The sequence below is a fragment of the Ammospiza caudacuta genome, chromosome 6 (genome assembly GCF_027887145.1).
Source record: "Ammospiza caudacuta isolate bAmmCau1 chromosome 6, bAmmCau1.pri, whole genome shotgun sequence".
NCBI classification, from domain to species: domain Eukaryota; kingdom Metazoa; phylum Chordata; class Aves; order Passeriformes; family Passerellidae; genus Ammospiza; species Ammospiza caudacuta.
This window is the reverse complement of record NC_080598.1, coordinates 42,998,415-43,020,418: the sequence shown is the minus strand read 5'-3', so window position 1 is coordinate 43,020,418 and position 22,004 is coordinate 42,998,415. Positions and strand designations below refer to the sequence as shown.

The window sequence follows — 22,004 nt, the reverse complement described above, 5'->3', positions numbered from 1 at the left end:
ATGGGGAGCTCTGAAATAGGGGCAGTTTGACAATGGGTTCCCCCATTACGAGTGTGGCCACCCAGATTTCCTGCTTCTTTTTGTATATTTATTTCTCCAAGTTTGTATATTTTACACCACCAACACAAAATTTACATGATTTCTTTTTAAATAAACACATTGTTTAAGTTACCACTTTACATTCCTGATGACCTATTTGATGATATCTGTTCTAAAGAGTTCTCCTAGAAATTTCTGGCCTTTTGTTGGGAAAAATAACACTGCAGATAAAGGGCAGTCCCTCTGCCAGCACTTCTGTGGGGTCAAGCAGGCCCCACTAACCAACACCAGCTCCTTTAAACCTGCCCCCTCACCCCAGTGCCTCATGGTTATTCTGCTCTGAAGTGCAACTTGTGAGGATCAGGAAGGGGGCTGGAGGTACAAAGAGCCATATCCCAAAGCTTAAGGGTGCTGGACTCAAATGTACAACATCAGATAAATGCTGTTGCTGGTACCATGAATGTGCCATTCCTGCAGGCAATAATGACCCCAGAGCTTAAGTAATGCTTTGGATAGGCAAAACCAAAGCTGCTGGAAAGGGGAATGATGGGCTGGCTCAGGGAAGGGTCAGCAAATTCATCTGTTGTAGCTAAATAATTAGGGAACATAAGGTACAGGCTTACTGGAGGCATCCTGCTGAAACAAAGCCTTTCACACACAGTTCCTGGTGGGGGTACCAGCTTCTTGCTTGCTGTGGTAACATGCAAATCAATGAGTGTCAGTAAAACAGCAGATGGGGGACTGAGGACAAAACAGTGCCCCAAATCGCAGTCATACAGTGGCTGAGGTTGTAGGAGATGTCTGGGGGTCATCCTGTCAACCCCCCTGCTCTAGCAGGGCCACTGAGATGGCTGCCCAGGACCATGTCAGAGGGGTTTTAAGTGTCTCCAAGGAGGCAATGTTCGTGAAAGGGTCCTTCCCTCAAACACACATTTATGAAGACATTTAACAGGACTGGACTATTTGCAGCAGTATTTTTGCTCCAGTGGTTGCCCTATAATTACAAGTGGGAACTAGAGAGCTGTGTATTACACTGGTTTTTGGGAAATGTGGGCCAGTATGACCACGACAAACAGCATCTGGCACCAGTTATCCTTTGCCTGTGCTGAGGTCTCACTACTTGTATCCATGGGTTCAATTCTTACCATGTAGATTTCCCATCCCACAAAGATGTTAAAAAAACCCCCAAGAAACCCCAAAATAGACAAACAAAAAACCTCCACAACATCCCCCCCAAAACAGCAACAACAAAACCAAAACAAACTCCCAGAAAACAAAACAAAAGGTCCCCAGCATGGCTAGAGAGACTGCAAAGGACTCAAGATTACAGGCCACTTGAGCCATTGGCTGGCATCTTCTTTGGCAGCTTTTTAACCTCTGTCTACCTTCAGCCAAGTGCGACAGAGACCACAGAAGTGTCAGAGGTGCAGAGGTAGAATCTGCCCACCTTTTTGTCACCCTGTGGTCCTCCCGCAAGTAGAGATCCTGCCTGGGGAGCCTGGAGTGCAGCTGCCTCCTCCAGGGCCACTTGTCTGTTTGGAAGCAAGGGGGTTGCACTCAGACAGACACAGCTCTGCTGCTGAAGCTGAGTGAGCTGAATCAAAAAGCCTTGTGCTCCTATGAGAGCCTGGGAGAGCAGCAGGCAGCTGAGAAAGAAGGAGCTCACACTGCCTTCCCTCCTACCTAAGTCACAAAGTGCTGATATGGAGAAGGCAGTACCTCTGCTGGGAGGTGGGGAAAGCTGGAGTTACTCTAGGGGCAATGGAGCCTGAAGAGTGAGGGAAACAGGGAATGAATTCCAACACTGTCCAGCTACTGGTGGGGTTCTGCAGGGCTCCAGTTCTCTTCAACATCTCAATGACTCAGGATCAAAGGAATACTCAGAATACTAAGTTTGCCAATGTTAACTCCCTTGAGGGCAGAGAGGTCCTGCAGAGAGACCTCAACAAATCGGACAGATGGGCACCAATTGTAAGAAGCTGAACAAGGGCAAGTGCTGGACTCTGCACCTGGGATGGGGTAAGCCTGGCTGTGTGTCTCCACCATCCTCAGAAGGTGAAGCAGAGGGGCAGGCACTGCTCACCAGATTTCTTCTCTCTGGTGACCAGTGACAGGACTTGAGGAAATGGCATGAGGCTGAGTCAGTTTAGGTTAGATATCAGGAAAAGGTGTTTTAGCCCTGGGGGTGGTTGGAAACTGACACAGACTCCCCAGGGAAGAGGTCACAGCCCCAGGCTTGACAGAGTTCAAGAATTATTTGAACAATGCTCTCAGACACATGGTGTAACTCTTGGGGTGTCCTGTGCAGAGAGGGGAGTTGAATTGGATGATCCTGATGAGACCTTTCCAACTCAGCATATTCTATGCTTCCATGAAATGAAGGTTTCACTACCTGTGCTGTGCAGGGTATGCTGTGAAACATCATTTATGTTCTAGTTGTACCCAAGACATAGAAGCTAGTTTTCAAACAAAGCCTAATGGGTGCCACCACAGAGAGAGTCCTACTTTGAAAAAGTGAGTCTGCTTGGAGGGCTGAGGGGAGAAGGGAGAGCTGCTGCCCACACAGAGACTATGGTCATGAGTCCCAGGCTTGGCTGGGCTCTTGCTTCACCATTTCCCACTAATTAGCCAAGGAAGTAATTTGGGTAGTGCAGTCACTACGGCTGAGTTTCATCTTTAAATAAAAAAATCCTTTCCTTCCCTCTATCCGAATTTCTGTGGTACATGCAGAAAGCCCACAGGCACTCATAACTATCTCCTCTGGGAACAATTCCTCAGGGCTATCCTTTAACATTTCCAATTGCATTCCCAGCCCATCCATAACAGCACACAGAGTCCACACAGCTATACAGCAGCAAAGGCTGCTAAATATTTAAAATCACTGATTTCTGCCTCCAGGCTATGGCTGCTGAAAGAGGGAGGTGTGACCACACTGACTAAGCTGGCAAGGGCCTGAGAGCCCTTATGTACTCCTCTATGTTAATATGTACTATAAGAGCCCTTATTACTCATGTGTAGCTAATTAGAGCTTGAAGAAGTTCCTACTGAGTGTTTGCCCTGTATGCCAAAATAGTTTGGGGGAAATTGACAATAAAATATATCTGTTTTTTCATTTATTTTATTTAATGACTTGCACCTGTCTACAGTGACTGAACCAGCCCCAGCTCAAAAAATGTTTGTGAAAGGGTCCTTCCCTCGAACATGCATCTTAGATTCTTATTTGACATCAGGGCAGCTCTCCACAAAAGTATCCCTTAGTGAGCAGTGGCCCATGTTCATGAAAACTTGGTATTTGCTGTCCCATTATAAGCACTGGAAGGACAGATTAATCCAGTGTACAATTACCACATTTGAGAGATGTGACTTTTCACTGGAGAAGACAGCCCTTCCTCTGCCTCTTGAGCACAGTGCTGCCTGTGCTGCAGACCAAGCACCGCCTGGGGAGTAGGTGAAGCAATGCATAGAGAGACTGTGGAGAGCAGTCTTGAGAATAAAACAGGCTGTGGGTCACTCAGGCCAGACTGGTATGTGTAGCTGATAGCAAAAGCTTTTTCCTTTTGCACACCAAGAAATAATGTATGACTTAAACCACGGACCAGGACACGTGAACTGGGGGTCTGCCAGGCACCACTGCAGAGCAGCAGCCAGGTGAGCTGTTCTCTCTTGATTTACTCAATGAAAGCCCTGTTTTGCCAGTGGGAAAGGAGCCACACAGCCATGGCTGCCCTGGCTCACCAGCCTGCTGTAGCAGCTCAGGTGGAGAGATGAGGATGCTGGAGAACGGAGATCGGAGCTTTGCCCAGACATGACACCACAGGCTTGACACCGTGACAGGGAGGCCATCCTGTAACCCAGGGGCTTTTGAGGGAGATACTCTGATCAAGGGCACACAAAGGAGTGAGCACAGCCAGCCTCTGCTGGAAGCTATCTCCACCACCCAAACCCCACAGGCTGGTGCTTGTCTTGGAGGGGGGTGGCTGGGGTGGGAGAAGAGGACAGACAGGCTGCGAGAGAAAAAGCACACATGTCCATGCATACATATACACCAAACCAAGAAATTAGTTTTTAAAAGCAGGCCTGGTAGAGAAGGATTGAGAATGGCTATTCAAGTAAAACAGGGAGAGCTGTGCACAGATCTGAAGAAAAAGCAGATTTAAGTCAGCACTCAACACTTGTGAGGACAAAGTTCATATTCATATACTAATTCCTTCTTATCTAATGATACTGGCTCTGAGTGGCAGGTGAAGTCTCATGTTCAACATTTTCCTTTTTCCGGTAACATACAAACATTAAACCTAAAATTTGAGAAAATTTCTGTTTTTCTTTCCTTTAGATAGCTTTTAGCATCTTTACAGCAAGCAATCCCACCTGTCATCATCTTCTGCAATATTTCTACAGGCTTTCCAAATTTAGTCATGTTATTTGGCACTAGGCTTTTAATCAAAAGTTTAAAGGGTAATTTTCACTTTATGTACAGGGGTTAAACACTGTTCTTGTTTTTGCTAATCCAGTAAAACAGGCACTACAGATGACCTACTAAGCAACTCTTAATGACACAGCATAAAGTCCAACTAGCATGAACTGAAGTGGCAGCTTCCCTCCTGGTGTTTATTGCCTTCAGATTAGTTGTTTTACTAGATTTAAAAGGATAATTTTAAAATGTGCCAGTCTGTACCCAACAGCTCAATCTTTTAATCTTACTACAATCATAGAAAATAACCAGCTAAAACTAAGTGGTGAAGTGAAAAGGTGAGTATATGAAAACTACAAATGGAAGAAAAAAAACATGACACTTCAAGGAAGATATTTTACTGGATTTCCCAAAGCACATTGGTGTCACCCACAGCTTTACACAAAGAAATGACAAAAAATACTTTGCATTATTTAAAAAATACCTAACATGTACACATATAAACATGTATCTATACATCTCAATAGAAAACCTCTCCTCATTTGGTTCTCAGAGAGCAAACACAGAATATACCACAACTTAAGTAATTGTTTTTTATGTCTAGTTTCCAGATTATTAAGAAAATTAACCATAAAGAGAATAATAAAAGCCACAAAGAATTCATGCTCAAGGGAAAAGTGAGGCCAGCCCTATAGATCTCTGCATGTACTGAATCCCTATTATTGGCATTGCAACCTGTGTTGAAATAAGAACAATTACAAAGGTTCGTTTTAGATAAAATGCTTTAGGGATAGTACCTACAGTTACAAAGAGGTAGTGCTGTAAAATGGTGTTTTTCAAACCCAGAGTGCTTGCCCCTCTTGCACAATCATTATAAAGCTGAACTATCACCTGTTCATGTTTCCCAATGTCCGAGGCTGCAGCTGTGAGCCCACAGATCTTCAGTTTGTTGGAAGGCTGTGCCCATAAAAAGGCATTTCCTTCTGAGCACAGAACACCAGGTGCTTTTTACTTGGCAGTGCTCTTCAAATAACCTCTTGGGAAAGCACAAGCTCCAGTGTAGCACCCAGAGTCACCGCTGCTGTCAGAGCTCCACTGCTCTGTGACTTCAAACAAAACATTTTTTATTTGACTTCAAACAAACCACTTATTCTGCAGCTATCTAACCCCCGAGCTTCACAGCAATCACCTCCATTTCTGACTAAACTTCTAGTAAGCAATGTTATCCAAAAGACCAGGGCAATTCTTACAGGAACTGGAAGCATCAGGAAGTAAGAAACATCATCTTAGTAATGGTCTTGTCAGTGACAGCATTCATGGCACAGTTCTTGGCTGTAATGAAGTTGTAGCGGACCAGGCCAAGGAGGGAGTGTGTGATCTGGTGAGAAATGTTCTGCTTCAAAAACTTCACGTAGCTTTGATTATTTATTGAAATGTACAGGAGTGACAATACTATACTCACCCATGTGTCAGCATGCAACTGGAGACATGTCCATTAACACTGTATGACTTGCTTGTGTAAGCATCTTCCAAACTGCAGTGTAACCATGCTGCTGGCAATGTTTTCTGCATTTGAATAGTCATACTGACCAGGGAAACAAAATCCTTGCAGGTCCTGGGCTTACTCATAAAGATGACTGCACGTCATTTTTTAGAAAGGGCCACCTCATGCTAGGAGGAATTACCTTTGGATTGGTGTTACTTGACAAGCCACACTGGAGAAGATTGCAGTGGCACAGAGCATCTGTTTGGTGCAGAACAAATTGTTGTTGTGTGAACTCTTGAGTAGCTAAGACAAAACTACAGAATCATCTTTCTCTTGAGCTCCTGTAAGGCTGTTTCTGTAAAACTGCTTTGGGTATGTCAAGGAAGAAAAACAAGCAATTTCTTTCCTTTACACCCTCAGCAACACCAATGACTATCCCATTCCCTGGTATCTAGTGGTATTGATACACTCCAAACACCACATCACCCTTGGTGATGATTTGCCTCCAAATTTATTGCCAATGAAAAGCTAGTTTAGCTCTTCACTGTGTCATGAATCACAGGCCAACACTTACGTGGGAATACTCTAACTTGACAAATAACGAGTATGAAGGCCTCAGTCAGTAACCACAGTTATCAATACAAGATCTTACCTCTCTTAATATTACTGTGTGGCCTGTTATGTCAGCCACAGCCAACCATCCACCTCAGGGCCATCCAACTGCTTTTTTCTGCAGAGGCTGTTCTCTGGCAAATAGTGGCAGTAGTAGTCCTTTGCAGAGCAGCTTCTTATTGTAAACGATGCTGGAACCAGTGTGGGAGGTGTTCTTTGGGAGCATTGCACTGACATCTCCTGAAAGCAATATGTAGTGCCCCAAAGGCCCTTTTAGAAAAGTTTACTGTGCCTTGCATCATCCCTGAGACATAGTCATGATCCAAAGATCTTGCTGCTTCAGCAGTTCACAAAACAGCTCACCATTTGTCAAAGCGGCTCCTATAAGCCTTTTGTGCCAGTTCAATTGTCTTTATTCAGTCTATTATTGAATGGAATTCAGTCTATTATTGAATATGTTTGCAACCATTCAGTGACTTTTTCCACGGGAAATAAACCATAGAATTGCAAGTCCACACCCAAAACATAACATCTCTAGCACACTGAAAGCTAAAGCCGAGGAAGGATTCTCAGACTTAGGAAATAATAATTAAGAAATCTGGGGGAGAAGAAGGTAGAGAGGATAGAGAAATGCAAGCACTGTTGATGTAACTCAGATATCATGCAGGTGTAAAACAGAAATCTGTAGAAGTAATGAAGTAATGACAAGGTAAGTATGGCGTTCCAAAAAATCCGGTCCTACCTGGGAAAGCTCTACATGTGATAGCTCTAAATCCTGTTACAAATAAAGGAGCACTGAGAATTAACAGGGAGGAAGGTTTTGTGCAGATGCCTCTCCAATGTCTGTTTTTCCCCAATAAGATATTTAAACACAGCTGTAGCACTGGGAAAGTGTCCTGCCATGACAACTGATTTCTGCACTGATAAGACTGAGCACACAGTTATGTTATCAATACACTTGACCATAGCATGCCTTCAGACATTGGGCATGCCTCAGCACATGAATCCACATCCCACACAATTCCAAATGACAAGACACTCATCCACCATCCTGCATGAAGATGGAGCATTCCCCCAAATGCAAAATGGAAGAGGGAGATCCAAAACATCAGTAAAATAATTGCTTTAAAGGCATCTGAATATTCTTCTCAAGCTACATTTGAACCACATACACTGCAACAAGACTACCACAGGTAGGCTTTGGAGTAAAAATGAGGCTGTTTATGCCCAAGTTAACTTCAGGGCCATCCCTTCAGCCTTACAGCAGACTTTCTCTGGCTATTGAGAGAAGGGAAAGGAGATACAAATAGTTATATTCTTAATAAAGCAACATGTAGATTGCCAACTTCTTGGAAAAGAATATTCATGTTCCTCCCTAACTGTAAAGCACCTCCTGCAAACTGTGCAGCACTCATACTGCACATTGTGCAAACCTATTTGAACAGCTGGCATTACAGCTGCAAGTTTGTTCCATTGTGACAGATCTCCGTAGTGCCTCTGGATCCAGCTGAAGTTCTGAGTCTTCTTAGCAGAGAAAAGTTAGCAGGTTCTTCTACAAGAAGTATCCTTGGTGTTTTGGCTTGGATATTTATCCTTATTTTTCTTCACACCAAGAAGAAAAAATCCAAAACCAAAACCCACAAAAGATGCAATAAGAAACTCTGGAAGGCTTCAGAAGCATTATTTCTTACTACAATATATTTAAAGACTTAACACTCCAAAAGCAGGTATTAGAAAGTTAAAATCCATTTTCCATTAGAAGTCAAGCTTTGTAAAGGTTTTTAGGAGGATATATACGACCGTTCAATTTTGATGCCTCTTATTATAGCAGAAGAAAGATCTTGTTCCATGTTTATACTCAGCAGGTTCAATGAAGCACAAAATCTTGACTGTGACCTGCAAGAGGTACTCTACACAGTAGTACAATGTTAATCACTGATTTTTTTTTTCATAGAAAAGTAGCCTTTCCTTCATGAAGTAGAAGTTACTGGTTTATAACTGTATCAGGCAATATGAAACCAGAAAAATCAAATTATTCTGTAATCATAGCATGTTTTTTTCCCCCGATTTAATCCTAACATGAATTCAATGCTTTAGTGCCATCTGATTGTCATTACCTGAAAAATCTTGATTTCTGGGTGACTAATTGAGGAGATCTGGTATCAGACTAGTTGATCCGTCCACGCCTTCAAACAAAAGAATTAGGCAACTGTAGTTCAAGGGAAATAGGACCTCAAAGCATAGCAGTAAAGACTCATTACTTGCACAAGTTTTGAGCATCCACAGATGAATACATTGAAACAATGTGGGTGTTTGTCTGCAAGGTTTTCTGGCCTTCAAACAGTGATATAGTCTTCTCAAAAAACCAGAAGCCACATACATACAAAGGCTTGTACATGGGTCAGTAACAGCAGTCAAATAAAACTTTTATTACTATTTGCATCAAACTGACCAAAACAGAAAAAAAAACCAACCCTGAACTGCTGTTTAAGATATCTTGTCATCCACATACAGTGTATGTCACCACTGAAGTAATTTTCAATAGAAATATTTAGAGTTTCTGCAATTAAAGGCTATTTACACTCTGACATGGAAGAGTTGCTGCTCTGTTCCCTTCCTGTGCTAATCCCAGAGAATTAACATCTTACAAGATTTAAACACAAAACATTTTAGATTTCAAAGACTTTTTTCTTTCCTTTGGTAATGTTTCAGTTTACATGTAACCCTTCAAAAGCTTCTTCAAGACAAACTGCTTTCTAAATCTGCTTGCTCAACTATACTCTTGACCTGTAGGCAAAAAAATGGCAGGGATTAATTTAAGATTCTCCTCCATAAACATATATGCAGCCAGTAGCTAAATCAGACATCTCAGACAGTGGAGCTGCTAGCACATTCTACCCACACAAGACAGATTCCAGCTCTGATAATTAGAGTAAAAGTACATGAACTCTTTTTCCTTCTTTGGGTTTGGTTTCCCCCCCCCAAGGACCACTGCAGTTATAATTTCTCTCCAAAGACAGCAACATCACAGGAATTGATGATGACAACCTTGCAGTCTTCAGGTATTTTTAAGAGTACTAACTGTTCAAACAGTAACTTCATATAGGAATATACTGGTCCCAGCAGACAGTTCAGATGCCCTCCTAAAGCATAGCATGAGGAATTTCTGGTGTAAAGCTGAACATCCATTCATACAGGTGTACATTGACCAGCTATGGAAACAAAAGTTGTCCCTGTACACACATACAAGGGAAACAATATAGAGAAACACTTGACTGACAGACACTCCAGAGACAAGCTGTAGGGAGAGGTCTCCCCCCGCAAAAAGATTCAATCCAAGAGTTCCATGAGGTAGAAAAATCTTAGGAAAAAATGAAACCGTGACATTTTCACCAAGACAACTTTACATCTTTGGTTTTGCATATTGAAATACTAAATCCTACAATTCAAAGAGACTAGAGCCTTCTGTCAAGAAACCTGACACAGAATAGAAAATATAAGCAACTTCAAAACACTTTTGCCTCTCCATTTGCACTAACTTGCTGTGCCTTTGTTTGGTAACAGTACTTCAGCTTACCTGATTTAAGCAAAATTGTGAATAAAAATACATTCTTCTTCCAAAGAGTATTAATCAGCTAGAAGGTGATAATTTACCTGAATGGAATATTGTTGTTACTAATTTTCCAATTTACATTCAAGAGGAAGACGTAAGGCTCCAGGCTACAGATTCAGTACCATGCAAATTTGGAAGAGAAATCGCAGTTGCTGGAACACTCCAGAGGTAAGAATAAAACAAAGCAGTTTCATAATGAAGAAGTAAGTGATTAATCCTGAGCAGAAATAGTAAGTGTTCCTTGGAGTAAACAGTCCTTTAGTTTGTTGAAGGATTCTGACTCACGCATGTAGAAATAGATGAACAGAAGAGAAAACAATTCTGATTTAAGTTTTACAAGAGAATAAAGATGATTGTCCTAGAGGCTCAAAACCAGAAATGTGCCATTCATATTTTAAATTCTATGAAACTTTTGTTCTTTGTCTTCTCATTTCTCTTATGACAAGAAAACTAAGTATAACCACAGTTTAAGAATAGCTGATGCTGCAAGTGCACAGATCTCAAGTGAGATGGCCACCTCTGCTCCTCAAATTTTACCTCATAGTATGCAAGCTGTCCTGCTGCAGTTTGATCACAAATTGTCAGTGGACCTAAGATCAGAATTTAGAACTCATTTTCCAGAAGTTATCTGGGAAACAATAAACAGGAAGAGAGACATAACAGAAAGAAACCATGTATCTATTATTATTTAGCTTCCTGAGGATGCATGCCATGCAAACATTCCATAAGCAAAGAAAACGCAGTACTGTTTCTCCTTTCCAGTCCTTGAATGCTGAATTACAATACTCCTAGGAGAGTTCCAGGCCTTCAGTTCAGTCAGCTCACAGCTACCTAGCTGCATGCTGCCAGAGACAGCGTGAACTTCATAGCAAAAAAGCATCTTTTGCTTCCAAACCCAGCTCAACTACATTTCTTCAAATCCCAAGGTCTGTCCAGTATTGCATGGGTGGCAACAACATGAGATGGCACAGTCTGCTAAGGGAAATTGTCTCCTAAGGGCTCAAAAAATGATTCACCATGACAGCTGCATTTATATAAATGAACAAAATATTTTTTCTTCTGGTAATAATAAATTTGTTTAGATGACAGCAAGGTGTCCCACAAGCAGAATTACTTTATTCCTTTAAAAAGGATTCTCAAAGTGTCCTGATGATGTTGAAATCTCAAACTGGGAAAAACTGATTTTGGCTGGTGAGGTCATGCTCTTCTCTCTCATTTGAAAGCACACTACCAACAGACTATACTTCTGTAGGAATCACACTTTCTAATGTGACTTGCAACTTACAGTTCTATGATAATTTTTAACTATTCAACTGCATTAGACATGGGCTTTTTGGGGATAGGTTCATATTTGCTTCAGTGTAATGTCACAACTCTATTTTTCCGATTCAATCCTTTCAGAAAAGATTCTACTGAAATCTTCTCAGTATCCCCATGGTTACCTGAACAGTTGCTCAGAGATTAAAAGGCTTCTGAAAATATTTAAAACAACGCCTTACAAAGAGAAAAGAGCAGTGATGTATTCTATGTATCAACAGACAGGCAAGGAAAAACTAATGGACAGGGTTAACAAAGATGATTGAAGCAAAGTCCAAAAAATGCCAAACTCAACTTGATGTGTGAAAAGTAAAACTAACTTGTACCAATACCAATTCTTCCCTTCAAAAGACTCAGAACTAATAATGCAAAGTAAGTTATTTATCTTTGTTGATGTAAAAATTCAAGGAAAACAAAAAAGCAAATTTCTAGAACTGACCTGATACTCTCAGCTATTATTTTACTCTTTCTTACCATAATCAGACCATAACACTTAAAAAGCAATCCTACAGTAAAACACAAGGAGACTGAGGATGACAACTGTGCTCTATTCACATAGCACAGCATGTTGCACATTCCCTTGCAAAAAAACACATGTACTTATCTCATGAGACAGGGTAGCTTCAATATTAAAAAAGCAAACTGACTTGAAAAAAACCTGAAGTGTCATAAGAAACTATAATTCACAGAAAATACTGTTTTAACAGTCAACTTTGCTGAGAAGGTAGCAACTCCATTCTGCAGTAGCTGATATTTTTTTCAGAGCTGAATTTTTCAATATGATGCACAGAAACAGCTCAACTTAGAGTTAGCACAATTGCATGCATGGTCAAAGATTGATCATTACATGAGAGTGCTAGATGCATATCTTCCTATTTAGATACCAATGAAAGCTGAAATTCATTCTGCTCAGTGCTGTGAAGGGTTCTACTGACAATTTCAGCAAGCATAAGAGTAAGAGCTAAATCAGGATCAGGACAATGTATTCTGTACTTAAGGACTTCCCAGACAAAAGCAAAATCACTAATTACCAAACTCTGGTTAGAAGCCAAGCAAGGGATTAGCTAGCTATTCTCAATTCTGCCAGCATCAATGATGAATTTTTCCTTTTTGCTTGTTTTCTTCAGTCACTGAATGTCTGGAGTATGTAGAATCTGCTATAGGTTGTAGTTCTGGCGTAAGTTATTTTCTTTCAGAGCCACTTCCCATCAAGAAGTTGAAGAGTGGTCTGCTAAGCATTCAAACCAACTGAAACAAATGGCAAAGATTATGGATACATTGATATTTTTGTACTAAAGAAGAGGAAAACAACTGAACTTCAGGAAAACAACAAAACCCAAGCCTTTCAGACTTTTCTGGTCAAACAGTCCGACAACAGTCTACAATGGTATGTTTTCATAAGTGAATTTTGCTTTAAACTTCAAGACTGATATATTTTCTGCCAGTTCTTATCAGAGTAAAATATAATTTTATGAATATTCTCTGCTCATTTTTCTTTAGTTCTACATGCACCACAGAATAAACAGCATGACATAACCTCTCAGTATTATCTGCTAAAATAATATAAAAATTTGTAAAACCAGTAAAACATTATAACTTCTGACAGACACTATCCATTTGAATGCTCCAGAAGTACTCTTTAGTCTGAAAAGAAAAATGTTAGAAAAGGATCTGGGTACAGTTGTATTACCAAAAATATAGGCAAAATCACTATCAGTTCTTAAGAGTCAAGAAGCAGCATCAACTCATGGTGTGCCATGAGAACTTCAGTTTTGTTATGAAAAACTGAGTATAGACTGAAATCCATTTTACACATACCTGAGAGTAACTTCTCCAAAGTGAAGCTCACCTGATTTCCACAGCAATACACAGTACTCATTTCTTGTTAGCTATTAGTTTTCTTTTGCCAACAATTCTCCGTCACAATTCAAAGAGTACTTACTGAGCAACATTTTAGAAGCATATATGCTATGTAAAGTAAGTGTATGCAGAAGATGTACATTTAATACCTTCTATTTTAAAAATGCTGCATTCAGGGAGCTCAATTTTCTTGTATTAAACATATTCGGGGCATAATACAAGTTCAGCTATTCCCCTTGTTTACTGAAGAACTTTTAATCATGCACCACAGAGAAGGCTGAGAAGCAGCCAATAAACCAAAACATTAGAATGGTAAACAAACCCATCTATTACAACCATGCTCTCCTTTAACAACCTAAACTACACCATCACACCAGAACAAGCTGATTTACCAACCTAGATGCAAAGCACAATGTAATCACACAACAGAGAAGGAAAATTCAGGACTTCATTTTCTTTCCTCAGAAAGATCAGGAGGAAAATTCAATTCAATATTAAAACAGCAATTATTTTCAAATTTAAACATACTTCCTGATATGACATCGTAAATGCAAAGCATTTGCTTTGAAACCTGTGAGGACATAAGAAAGTTTTCATCAGCAAACTCAATGCTCTGCAGAAGCGATATCCCAGCATCTATGAAGAATCTGTACCACTTTTAGTAGTGTGGACTGTTACTCACTCATCTTTTTTTTCATCAAGCTTAACACATTTATCAAAGGTAAAGAAGGGTACAACTTCTGGTCTTTGTCACTTCTTTTAATGATGTATCTCTATGACTCAGTAGACTTATGAATGGAATTAAATACACTGATAGGGATTAGTGTTGAATAAAAGACATAAGAAGACCAAAACAAATTTTCTAGGCTGCCCCTCAGAAAACTCTATAGTACCTGTTTTCATATTGAGCATTAAAGACAAGTTTTTCATACACTGCTACCTTGAACATTACATAACCACCCAAGAGAATTCATACTCACGTAGTAACGAAAATTTGACATAACTGAGAAACTAGGATCCAAACATAATGATATTCCTGCTTTCCAGGAACATGAACTCCTAAAGGCCAGCAAGACCTGGGGTCTTAATGGATCTGTCTATGAGAAAAGAGCAGGTGAAAAACCTAGAAGACAGGACACATTCCAGAGTATCAGCACAGTATGTCTTCCAGGTAAGTATGGTTCTGAGCACTAACATGTGAACACAGACCACATTCAAAATGTCAAACAAAAACCATACTACATGGTCCACCAAGAACACTGAGTTTATAGTGAAATTTATTGTTCTGCTTCCTAATACAATAAGCTACAAGGTACATACAGTATAAAACGAGAACATCCACAGAGCAAAGGTGATAAACATTCTGTGATGGTACAGTGGAGGTAACATCTGTCTAATCCTTCCACTTTATCCCACAAAGAGCAGCTAAAACTACTGACCCTCCCCCTCCCTCCCTCCCCTTCAAAAATATTAAGAAGTAAACTTTCTCTCTCACTTAGGAGTAGTGGGATTCATTGAGTTTTTTGAGGGCACTGCCAGTTATCTGCCAGTATCTCAAGAAAATTGCTGAAATTAAAGTAACAAAGAAAAACTGTGAAGGTGGGAGTGACATGACCCATGCAAGATGCTCATGACACCTTGGTTCACTTCTCCGCAGAGAAAATGGCCTGTAAAGAAAGGAAAAGTTTGTTATGTCATGTAAACCAGCAATTAACATGGTTAGAATTAAGATATAATAAGCAACATCTGAACTCAACAGGACTAATAGGCACACAGCTAAACTACTCTAAATGGAACCACAAGCTTCCTGTAATAAGGCTGGGAGATCTGAGAGCTGATAATCCTTCCCCCTTTATTGTCAGGTGATGTACAGAAGGGTGCATGTCAACACAGGCACAGCTGACACCTACTATACAAAGTTCCAAATCAAATAACCTTGTCTGGGAGAACTCAGCCTCAACTCTTGAAAAACAGCAAGGCTACTAACATTGATGGAACAATGGAAGATGAATATTTACCTCAAAGGCACGAAAATCCACTTAACCACTTTTTCAGATATACTTGGTGCGGTTGAGGGCTCTCTCGGCAAGGTGACCACTTTCATCTGTTATCTTCTCCCAGTCAGTCTGTCCAACAACAAAACCGATGGCCCTTTTCCTGTCAGCATCTTTTTTTTCTTCTAGATCTGCCCATCGCACCTATGGAGAACATCCTATCAGTACAATAATCTTCCAAGAAATCCTGATATGAATCTAGGCTTTCCACTGCAAGTAAGAATATAAGAATGCTAATTTCTACTAATTTTCCTTAGAACAGGTAAGTATTATTTTTTTCTGATAGGTAAAGAGGGAAATTATTTTTAACTGAATGGACCAGGTGTTCTACGGAGCAGACAAAAGGTATAGATGATAAGCTTTTTCCATTTCAGTGCTATAGCTCTGAGAGTTGAAGTGTAACTACTACAATTATTTCTCTGTTCAAAGCAACACTTACTGCAGGAAGAATTATCCAAGACTCATTTACTGTTTTATTTTTATGGAAAATCTGTCTTTCAATTGCACAATGGAAACATCTAGAAGATGACTATGAAACTACAGAAAGACAGTGTTAAAGAGCAAGTCAGCAATGAATAAATGAATGGAGTTTTCTTCTCTAGCTTTCATGATATATTTCTATTTAAAATTCTCCACTATTTCTTTACACTAAGTAACTTTTTCATACGTATGTTATTTCCCCATCTTTACATCTCCTTATCTGCACTGCACCTCTTCGTGGCAATGCAGATCCCTTTAATTTATCCTGTTTAACATACACAGTGACACTCCCAAAACAAGACACCAATGGGAGGGAGCAACAGGAAGGAGGGAGGAAGAGGTGCAATGGAGAAACGCTCCAGGCCAGAAACTCAGCTGAAACACACCATTGCAGGACAATGAAAAACAGTAAGTGAAAAGCTCTTCTCTGCACACTGATTAGTCTCACTCAGGCCTCTGTGTTACTGGGAAACGTAGCCTTATCAATTATCTGCCAGCACCTCCCTATCCTCAATCTACCTGGATTTCCCCGGACATTCCTGCTGATAAGCAATGTCAGTTTTCTTCCACCATCATCTCCTCTGCTAGTGCCTTAAGTACCTCCATTTCTCTCAGACATGCTATCCAGTACTACCAGTTTTCTATTTGACATTACAGAGCAAATCAATACCCAAACACTGATAGCTAATTCAAATTACTGCTAGTGGCAAAAGCTGGCCTTTCTATTTTACAGAGAAGAAAAAAAAAACACATTACCTCCTTCTATTACATCTGTCATCTCCCTCTATGATTTTTCCCCTTTTTTCATAACAGAATTTAAACATGCAGCACTTGGTATTCAGATCATGTCACCCATAGTTAATCTGTATTATCTACAATTCCTAGCTCTGTTATAACTAATATGTTTACCTCTGGAAGACCCTACTTGCAGGCATAATTTCTTACAGAATCTAATGGAACAGCAAAATGAAAAGGGAGTCAATGAAATTCCCATATTCACAGACAATGAATGACTTGATATAAGTTCTCTTTCACAGAGACCATTAAAGGGTTATATACAGACAGTAAGTCATTTGAAAATTTATTACCCTTTTCTTTCCAGGTTCAGAAGCACGTGTATCATAGTCATCTGGAAGCTGCAGATAATCTTCTATTCTGCTGGCAATTGCTTCCCAGTCACGTTTTCTTTTAGCGCCAGTCCGCAATCCGTCCAGCTTGTCTGAGAACAAACACAGAGCCTCAGCGTTAAGGGAGATTATTTTTTCTATTATTCACACAAACAAGACAAGAGTGGAAAAGTTTTCAAAAGAATGAGCAGCAGAATTTGTACATCCAGCTTGTCTTGACAGGTGTAATGATGAGAGTTGAAATAAACTAAAGAAGACTCAACACAGTTTTCAAGTTTTATTGATCTTTCATGTTAACTGTGTGGCAATAACACCCAGTGTTGTTTTCTATATGAGGGAGAAAAGGTTTGCTCTTCCGGATCTACATGGAGTCTGCCCTTACAGGTACAATATAGCCAACAATAGCTGGGAACCACAGATCCATCTTTCTGTATTTGAACACAATACTAAAGCTGTAGCATTTTTTCCCAAATTTGGGGATCAATACTGTGTCATACATGGCATACATGCAGTTTCAGGGAACAAGTGGCAATTATATAACTTAATGCATCAAAGTCAAGTTTTTGAGATACTGTTTCTGCTAAACAAAACGCTCCTTGAAAAGCCTGATTCTCCCCTTTCTTTTTCTCTCCCCATAAGGCAAACCACTTAAAAAGTCTTCCAGGACTGGGAGAAAAATATCTCAGAATCTTTTCTTTAATGGTGTAAGAGGTCAGTCATGAATATTTGAACAGTACATTTGTCCAACAGTCCTCTTTTTCTTCTTTTTCTTATTGAACCGATACATGAGGAGAAACAATTCCGTTCCTAGGTTCTAAAATTTTGTTCCACTTTAGACACTTATTCTCAGTAAAGAAAACAACACCTTCTTGAAATTATGTGGCAAACTGTCTTTGGAAAGGAGATGAAACATTCATTGTAAGATTATGAACAACAAAGCATGAAAAGGAAAACCGGCTCTACAAGTCAAAGGAAATTCTGTTACTTCTGTCCATGTAAACTACCAATTTATAAGCCAACAATTCAAGTATGTGTAGAAGGAACACTAAGCTTGGCAATTACATTCATTAAACCATTACCAGTGATGTTAGAAATACTGTTTCAAAAGTCACTGTTGTAATTAAATTCACCCACAAAAGGCCTCAGAAATAGACCAGATACAAGGCAGCATTATTTTCTGGATAGCAGAAGATGATATTCAAAGGTATGTACTTAAAGAAACTCAGTTCAGAGATGAGTTTTTTACTTAATATGGGAGAGAGAAGAGTAACAATGGAGATAATGTGAGGCAATGGTACTGTAGACATGCTAGTATAATTTAAAGTCCATAAAGTTATTTCTCCCTCACATACCTCAAAACCTTTTAAAGACTCCACCTCTGCCCCATTTCCCTGGAACAGATACAGAACTTCTTCTAAAAAAACATTATAATCCCCCTGCTTCTTAAAATAGCCAACATTTAAGAAAAATGTTTGGAATATTTGTATCTATTACATCATTTAGTTAAGGTTCTTCTTTTGCTCTAAGTTAAATCTGCCAAATTTGATGCTCAATCTCCATAGAAAGGTGACACTCCCTCTAGAAGACAAAATTTATTTATACAATATTCCTCTATTACTCCAGCTACATTCAATCAGTGTAGATCATTTGTGGCATTAAGCATTTTCCAGAAAAAAATAACATTGAAGAGGAGATGAACAAACTCATTGAGGAGCATTTAGGAACATGAAAAAGTGAAAATGTAGGAGTTCTCTGTTGGCAAGTACCTGTAGACAGACATATTCCTGTTGGAAGGAAGCTATGATGCAAGCTCAGCTCATTACCAATGTGAAAGTAAGTTAAGTCTCCCACTCCCTGCTGCACATCAAACAACTGAAAACATTGCCAAGAAATGTGTAATGCCCAAATGTCAGTAGAGAGCTCAGAAGCTGTTCTGAATATGCAGTTCCTCTCTGTCCCTTTTTGTTACTGCTACACAGGATTTATTTTAAAAAGTTATGTCCTTCCATGTTTGAAGCTGGATTGCTTTTCCAGAGAGGTCTGCTTCCATCCATACTATTGCAGTTCAAGGTACATGTGTCATGCAGCAGATACTACACAAATGTCAAAAACCTGCCACAAAGGATTATTTCAGAATGTTCTTTTCTGAAAATGAGACAAGGTGTCATTTTGTAACACTGGTGCTTGTGATTATTTATGGCTGATGATTACTTAGTGTTAAACTACTGAACATCATTTTATCATTTCATGTTTAAAAACAACAAAGCAGAAGCATTTCTGAAAACCTGCGAAACTTAAAAACTCACCTGTAAAATTTTTAAAGTAACATCTGAAAGCAACTAATTTAATTAGCTCCTTCAAAACCTAAATAAATCAATCAGTTAAATTTTGCCCTTCTTACACAAAAGTCACAAAGTTTTATGTAGAATCCCATTTGTATTCCAAAGCAAATTTTACAACGGTATCAAAGTCTCAGGTACACCAGAGCCCATTTCTCCATTCCTGAAAGTTTGTAGAACTTGCCACTAAGCCACACCTTGAAACAGAGTATTGCACTAAACACTACAGTCAAATTTTTAAAATTAGAGCCCATTACTTTAAATTTCAATAAAAGAACCTTTGTGCACTATGCACTGAGAAGACCCATGAATAGACTTTCAGAATGAAATTGTGGCTGTGCACAGCATATAGGAAAGGATAAATCACACACATACCCAAGAGGAATATAAGAATAAAGTAAGTCTGTGCTAAAGCAAGAGCTCTGGGTCATATGTTTCGCAATTGTCCCAAGTCAGTGTTTGCAGTCAGAACTCAAAACTTTTCAGACATTTTCTGAGGTTTATTACAATCAGCAAGATCTTACTGTGCTCTTACTAGATGTAAACAACATCTACTCAAAAAGAAAACAAAAAAGGAAAACAAGACTCAGAGCATCATTTTTGGAGTCTGCACTTACGTCATTCTGCAAATGTTCACCCTCTGGGACTAAAGAAATAAACCTAATGGCCAGCTCCCAGGAAATAACTCAGTCTTGCAGTAACTAATGCACACCACAGCTTACATGCCTTTCCAGAAATAATTATAATTGATCATCTACAATGAAGCCTTATTGTTTACTAAATATAGTAACTCTTACTCACAGACTACAAGTGCTTCTAATGTACACCTTAAGCTAAATGTTCACTGTCCTGGCAGAGTAATTTTCCAAAGAAACTGTATTTTTTACATAGGAATGCCTGGCTTTTTTAAAACCTAAGTTCTGTCAGAATTTATTTTTAATCTATAGACTTACATATATATGAAACCGAATCTAAAGAGTAGTTATAAAAGTAAAATTGTAAATGTGGATTTAATAGAAAGCCCTTCTCAGCACCTGGATCTGTCTTGCAGTATGCTAACATCCAGTTTGTTAATGAAGTTTGTATGTTAAAGGATTATTTCAACAGCCTTGCACGTAACTTACTTCAGTATAAAAGTGACCCTGCTGCTTGCTCCCCATTTTACATTTAAGTGGAAACTATGTAAAAATCCTGTTTTTTACATGATGAAGTTTTCATTACGGAAGGAAAGAACACAGTTCTTAGCATGAATTTCAGAAATAATTGTACATTATTAAACAAATCACTGCTTATAACAAAAATACAGACCAATCCTACCTTAATTGTCTAGCTGCCTAGCTGCTTGGTATGCCAAAACCATAGAGTACAAGGTGCCTCTGCTTGTACTGCAGGTGCCACATCATCGATATAATCCACAACTATTTCTATGACTTAAAAGAGAGCACAGCAGGAGAAGAGATGGTGTAGCTAAGTCCTTAACAGCAAAAGGTGAAAGGCTGCTTTATGCAAACCAGACCTCCTAACTCTATTTCTATAGTGCAGTTGTGATTTTGGCTATTGGAAAGTTATGTACAGGGCTGTACCACACATGAAGAAGCAAACCACAAAATGTTAAGAAATATGTGTCCCATTAGCTATTTGTGACTTCTCAGGGACATGACACAAAAACAGCAGTTCTGAGCAGACTGCCTAGATAAAACCTTCATTTAGAACTTATACTGTTCAGTAAAAAAAACCCCATAACAAAACTGATCATAATGACCAGAAATCCCTTTCCATGAATAATCCTTTCACCATAGCTGTGGTGCATGCATTTCTGCCTGAAAGTTGCTTTTGACTTTGACAGGATCCTAATATCAGCACTATGAGAACAAAAAAGTACAGCAAAAATTGTGCCCTTATGCTCCTGGAAAGTCCATTTTACATACTACTAAGAAGAATTCTATTGCTCTCCTGGAACTGCAAAGCATAATGAACTTTAAACTTTTCAATGCCTAAGATGCTGAAAAGATGTACTGACACCTAATAATTCAGAACCAACTACCAAGCATGCCACTACTTTGTCCTCACAGACATGAATTTTGAAAAGTGAGAAGCATCTTCAATACAGTTCAGCTATGAGGCATGTCTCCAAGAATGCAAGAAGTTACTGATGACACTTAGGAAAAAAGGTATGCAATATGAAAAAGTACAGTGCGATATGAGTTGATTGTTGCTTATATAAAAATAATAAACACAGAAAGATGAAGAATATAAATACTGTTTTTTTCAAATTTGAAGACAAAATACTTTCCTTGACCAGATGGAACAACAATTAATGAATATATAAAACAGTGATGATTAGAAAGTAGTAAAGTCTCCTGCCTCTGGCAGAAGATGAATTCCTGTTCTGTACAGACACTTTTGCAGTTTCAGACACATGTATGAAATCAACGCATTTATTTGTCTTTGCGAGGAGGCACAGTAAAAACAAAAATTCAAGTCTTGCAAACATCATTAGATACCAACTATAAGAAACAGGAAAAAATAAATACCCACCTAGCTTTGCCTCAGAAGTGTCCATCTCCCATTTGCTTTTCGGAATGTAACCCTAAATCATACACAGAAAGAAGCTCGGAGGATTAGAGAGAGACACACATGCATATCACTTTTGAACTGGAAACAGC

General features: G+C 39.3%; 1 protein-coding gene across 1 annotated transcript in view; it reads right to left on the bottom strand.

Annotated features, from left to right (window-relative positions):
- Positions 1–14,603: 14,603 nt before the first annotated feature.
- The window catches only part of YLPM1 (YLP motif containing 1), a 35,587-nt gene continuing 28,186 nt past the window's right edge, over positions 14,604–22,004 (bottom strand). Inside the window, exons 18-21 of the mRNA XM_058806569.1 lie at positions 21,877–21,928; positions 16,961–17,091; positions 15,357–15,536; positions 14,604–15,005 (exon numbers count right to left, since the gene is read on the bottom strand). Of these exons, the coding sequence (XP_058662552.1) occupies positions 15,390–15,536; positions 16,961–17,091; positions 21,877–21,928 (330 nt within the window). The 3' untranslated portion in view covers positions 14,604–15,005; positions 15,357–15,389. The remainder of the gene's footprint in view (positions 15,006–15,356; positions 15,537–16,960; positions 17,092–21,876; positions 21,929–22,004) is intronic.